Here is a 5,709-nt window from a genome sequence, read left to right on the forward strand (position 1 = left end):
GAAAACAGTATAATATCATGTTAGTTAACAGCCTCGAAATATTGTGTCATTGCATTTGTTGACCGAGTACATATGGCATTACTGTGCATCGCTGTTTACGAATAAAAAGTTTTGAAAGAGAGTATTGTTGCATGTACTGTACTAATTGGTATATTTGAATTGGTTTGTCCGTAACTTCACAAACATATGTGGGAATCTGTATGAACTCCCTGACAATGAACTGAGAGAGAGAGAGAGAGAGAGAGGGAGAGGGAGAGGGAGAGGGAGAGGGAGACAGGGAGAGGGAAAGAGGGAGAGGGAGAGAGAGGGAGAGGGAGAGGGAGAGAGAGAGAGAGAGAGGGAGAGGGAGAGAGAGAGAGAGAGAGAGAGAGAGAGAGAGAGAGAGAGACAGAGAGAGAGAGAGAGAGAGAGAAAGGAGAGAGAGGAGAGAGAGAGAAAGAGGAAGAGAAAGAGGAAGAGAAAGAGAAAGAGAAAGAGGAAGAGGAAGAGGAAGAGGAAGAGGAAGAGGAAGAGGAAGAGGAAGAGAGAAAGACAAAGAGAAAGAGATTCCTTAATACATACCACAAACACATCAAACAACCAATTATCCAAAACCACCCAACAAGCAAACGACACTTCACATTCACGCTCACAAAGTCCACCAAGAGAATACTACAAAACCTCTCATTACTTGCACTCTGCCATTTTTCGAGCAATAGTTTTCATTTTCACTTTTTTTGAAAGAAAGAGAAAGAGAAGTTGCGAGATGTCAGTCTGCAACTGGCCCCGAGGGAAATCTGAACAAGGCAGTTTCTTGCAGGCGACTCTTTATGATCTTCCTTGGGAGTTGTAAGACAAAACGGGATATTTCTTGAGAAAAAGGAGATAATGCAATCAGTAAATTAATGATATTGTCTGTAGGGATTATAACCTCTGTGATAATGATAATGATGATGGTGTTGCAACAATGATAGTAATGATAATGATAATAAAAATTATTACAATAATGACAATGGTAATGATGACGATGGTGAAGATGACGATGAAGATGATGATGATGATGATGATGATAATGATAATGATAATCATAATGATGATGATGATATTGATAATGATAATGATGATAATGGTAATGATAATCATAATGATAATGATGATGATAATGATAATAATGATAATAATGATAATAATAATGATAATAATGATGATAATGACAACAAAGATAATAGCTTCACAATAATAATGAAAAATAGTATCAATGATAGTGATAACAATATTATTAATATTGATGATAACACCAGCAATGAAACAAAGCAAAGCAAACATAACAACGCTAGTAAGGATAATAATGATAAAGACAATGATAATCAAAATAATAATGATTATGAAAATGATGATGACAATGTTAATAATGATCGTAATAACAATGATAATAATAATAATAGGATCATAATATGATGATGAGAATAATAGGATCATAATATGATGATGATAATGATAAAGATGATGATAATAATAAAGATGATGATGATAGTAATAATGATAATAATTATTATAATGACAATTATGTACTAAAGATAATATCAACCCTACCTTAAGCATATTAATATTTACTTCAAATCAGTGTTACCGTGACATAAAGTATCTATCATTATCTATCATTTTAACTTCTCAAATGAACTTCATTTACGTTGCAAAACCTCTGCAAAACCAGACTTTCTTTATCGCATAAGGTTTGCTCAACCCTTGAAGAACTTTTCGAATGATAAGCTCTATTATGAAACCAAAAATAATTCCGCTTTCGTTAATCTGAATTGACTCAGGCTGTACAAACACGTTTAGACAAACAGAGGGAGAAGAGGTGTGTAAATACCTCGAGAGGGTGTTAGAGCGAGAGGGAGTGGGAGTGGGAGTGGGAGTTTTAGAGAGGGTGAGAGAGATGAGGGACCGGGGAGGGAGGAGGGGGAGGAGGAGGAGGAGAAGAGAGAGAGGGGGAAGGAGAGAGAGAGGGGGAAGAAGAGAGAGAGGAGGAAAGAGAAAGAGAAAGGGGGAAGGAGAGAAAGAGAGGGGGAAGGAAGGAGAGAGAGAGGGGGGGGAGAGAGAGAGAGGGGCAAGGAGAGAAAGAGAGAGGGGGAAGCGAGAGAGATGGAGGAGGAGAGGAGAAGTGAGAGAGAGAGAGGGGAAGAGGAGAGAGAGAGGGAGAAGGAGAGAGAGAGGGGGAAGAGAGAGAAAGAGAGGGGAAGGAGAGAGAGAGAGAGAGAGGGGGCGTGGGAGTGGAGAGAGAGAGAGAGAGGGGAAGCGAGAGAGAGGGAGAGGAGGAACAAGGAGAGAGAGAGGGGGAAGGAGAGAGAGGGAGGAGGAGAAGAGAGAGAGAGAGAGGGAAGGAGAGAGAGGGAGGAGGAGGAGGAGGGAAGAGAGGAGAGAGAGAGGGGAAGGAGAGAGAGAAGGAGGAGGAGAGAAGAGAGAGAGAGGGGAGGGAAGGAGAGAGAGAGGAGTGGAAGGAGAGAGAGAGGGGAGGGAGGGGCAAGGGAGAGAAAGAAAGGGGGAAGGAGAGAGAGAGGGTGGGAGGAGAGAGAGAGGGGGGGAGGAGAGAGAGGGGGCAAGGAGAGAGAAAAGAAAGGGGGAAGGAAGGAGAGAGAGAGGGGTCGGAGGAGAGAGAGAGGGGAAGAAGGAGAGAGAGAGAGAGGGAGGAGGAGGAGGAGAGAGACGGGGAAGGAGAGAGAGAGGGGCAAAGGAGAGAGAGGGGAAAGAGAGAGAGAGAGAGGGAAAGAGAGAGAGACGCAGGGGAGAAGAGAGAGAGAGGGGGGAGAGGGGAGAGAGAAAAGGAGCATGGGGGGAAGGAGAGAGAGAGAGAGGGGGAAGGCAGAGGAGAGAGAGAGAGGGTGAAGGAGAGAGAGAGGGGAAAGGAGAAAGAGAGAGGGGGAAGGAGAGAGAGAGAGAGAGGGGGAGGAGAGAGAGAGAGAGGGAAGGGAGAGAGAGAGAGAGGGAAGGGAGAGAGAGGGGGGGAAGAGGAGAGAGAAAGAAAGGGGGAAGAGGAGAGAGAGAGGGGGTGGGAGGAGAGAGAGAGGGGGGGAGGAGAGAGAGGGGGCAAGGGAGAGAAAGAAAGGGTGGAAGGAGAGAGAGAGGGGTGGGAGGAGAGAGAGAGGGGGAAGGAGAGAGAGAGAGAGGAGGGAGGAGGAGAAAGAGACAGGGGAAGGAGAGAGAGGGGCAAAGGAGAGAGAGAGGGAAGAGAGAGAGAGACAGGAGAAGAGAGAGAAGAGGGGGAAGGAGAGAGAGAAAGAGATGGGGAAGGAGAGAGAGAGAGAGGTGGAAGGCAGAGAGAGAGAGGGGGGAAAGGAGAGAGACGGGGGAAGGAGAGAGAGAAGAGAGAGGGGGAAGGAGAGAGAGGGGGGGAGGGAGGAGAGAGGGAGGAGAGAGGGAAGGAGAGGAAGAGAGGGAGGGAAGGAGAGAGGGAGGGAGGGAAGGAGAGGAAGAGAGGGAGGGTGGAAGGGAGAGAGAGAGGGGGAAGGAGAGAGAGAGAGAAGGGAAGGAGAGAGAAAGGGGAGGGAAGGAGAGAGAGAGAGGGAAGGAGACAGAGAGGAGGGAAGGAGACAGAGAGAGGGAAGGATAGAGATAGAGAGAGAGAGAGAGAGAGAGAGAGAGAGAGAGAGAGAGAGAAGGGAGAGAGAGAGGAGAGAAATGATAGAGAGAGAAGAGAGAGAGAGGAAGAAAGATAAGAGAGAGAAGAGAGAGAGAGAAAAAAAAGATAAGAGAGAGAAGAGAGAGAGAGAAAGAAAGATAAGAGAGAGAGGAGGAAAGAAAGACGGGATATGAGAGAAAATGAAAGATAGACAGGTAGATACAACGGTAGATAGATAGATAAAAATAAATAGATAGACGGATAGATAGATAGAGAGTAAGAAAGAGAAATATATACTGATAAAGAAGAACGAAGTAAGGATGGAATGGAATGGAGAGTGGTACAGAGAAAGAAGAAAATACACCTGTAATTATTTCATTTCTTCATTAAGCGACATCATTACGTGGATAATGATACCACAAACACGCACACCACATTTAGAGAAGGGAAAGGAGAGAGAGAAAAAAAATCATACGGAGTAAGAGAAAATAAGAGAGAGAGAGAGAGAGAGAGAGAGAGAGAGAGAGAGAGAGAGAGAGAGAGAGAGAGAGAGAGAGAGAGAGAGAGAGAGAGAGAGAGACAGACAGATAGATAGATAGAGAGAGCGAGATAGAGAGAGAGAGTGAGAGAAAGAAAGAAAGAGAGAGAGAAAGAGAAAGAGAGAGCAAGACAGATAGACAAATAGAGAGAAAGAAGGAGATTAGAAAGGCAACCAAAGGAGGGATTAGAAATAATTAGATATGCATAAACCGAATGAAGGAAGGAGGGGAGGCAGACCGAGTAATAATTTCATAAACATATTAGCACGTTCACAAAGCCACTTCGACACACCGCCACGATCCTTCGTAATTAACCAACCTGTTACCTCTGAGAAAAGAAAGGAACGAAAATCCTGTTATTTGAAGCATTGTGTGTATTCCTTTTTCTATTTCTTTTTCTTTTTTTGTGGTGTGCTGGGGAGGGGGAAGGGGGAGGGGGAGGGGGGAGGGGGAGGGGGAAGGGGGCGTCCCATATGAAAAGGATTTGTTGTAATCCAAACCTTTAGGAGTTTCTGAAGTCTATAATAGGTTTGCCGAGAACTTTGTAGGTTCTTCTGTGAGTTTCATCTCCTGCCGCGCGGGGATGAAAATGATATGTAAATTTCCTGCAACTTCAGCCATTCTCGTTTCGTTCCAGAATGCTGTAGTCTGGCCCGGGACCCCTGGACGCCCTGGGCCTCGCGCAGAGGGAGCCCCTTGGCCAAGCCGCCCGCCGCCGCGACCATGTGATCCGGCCGCGCCCACGCCTGCCCCTGCGTGCCGTGGATGAGGAGGAGGCGCTCCGTGCGGGACGATGCCGCGGGAGTTTCAGCATCCGTGTCACAAGCTGTCGTGGAGGCTGGACGAGAACTATGAGTCGGCGGAGGAGGTGGACTACATCGAGGGCCCGGCGGTAGCCCAGCGGGGCGGCCCAGACGGTGCGACGCCTTGGCTCAGGGAGAGGGAGCCCCTCTGCCGCAACGCCCAGACGCCGAGGCACCATGGCTCCGCCGAGACGCAGCCCTTGGTCGATCCCCGTCGGGCGGTGCTCCTGCCGGGCTACTGCCAGGACGACATCCCGCTGTGGGACCACCCCGACCCGCCGGAGTTCGTCAACGGCGCCTCCACCGGCCACTTCCAGCCCTGCGACGACATCCCCTGCATCGTCGAGTCGGAGAACTCCCTGGGCTCGGACTCGAACCTCCGGGACGACCTCACGACGTACGCCACGACCAACGCCAGAGGAGGGGGAGGAGGAGGAGGGTTCGACACGCTGGACGCCCCTCGAGGCTACAAGGCCCTGGCGCGGAGGTCCCTGGACTCGATGCGGCCCTCGGTCACGCTCAGCAAGATCAACGACTTCGTGCAGCGAGCCAAGTCGGAGGTGTTCGAGGGCGAGGACTCGACCCGAACCCGACTCCGACACCTGATTCGGAACCACGGCTACAGCGACGACACCCAAAGGTAGATGCAGCGTTTGTCTTGCTTTTCCTCCTTCTGTCGGACGCAAAGGGCTAAGGGTCCTCGCGCCGCAGACGTCGAGTTGAAGCTCATTGGACTCTTTCTCATTTTCCCTTTCTACAGAGCAACGCC

At 48.3% G+C, this 5,709-nt stretch overlaps 1 protein-coding gene across 19 annotated transcripts in view; it reads left to right on the forward strand.

The window, feature by feature from the left end:
• The window catches only part of SLO2 (slowpoke 2), a 585,082-nt gene that overhangs the window by 94,523 nt on the left and 484,850 nt on the right, over positions 1-5,709 (forward strand). For all 19 annotated transcript variants that reach the window (XM_070134672.1, XM_070134684.1, XM_070134679.1 and 16 more), the window contains exon 2: positions 4,775-5,580. In XM_070134672.1, the coding sequence (XP_069990773.1) occupies positions 4,931-5,580 (650 nt within the window). In that variant the 5' untranslated portion in view covers positions 4,775-4,930. The remainder of the gene's footprint in view (positions 1-4,774; positions 5,581-5,709) is intronic.

Source organism: Penaeus vannamei, chromosome 20 (genome assembly GCF_042767895.1).
Source record: "Penaeus vannamei isolate JL-2024 chromosome 20, ASM4276789v1, whole genome shotgun sequence".
NCBI classification, from domain to species: domain Eukaryota; kingdom Metazoa; phylum Arthropoda; class Malacostraca; order Decapoda; family Penaeidae; genus Penaeus; species Penaeus vannamei.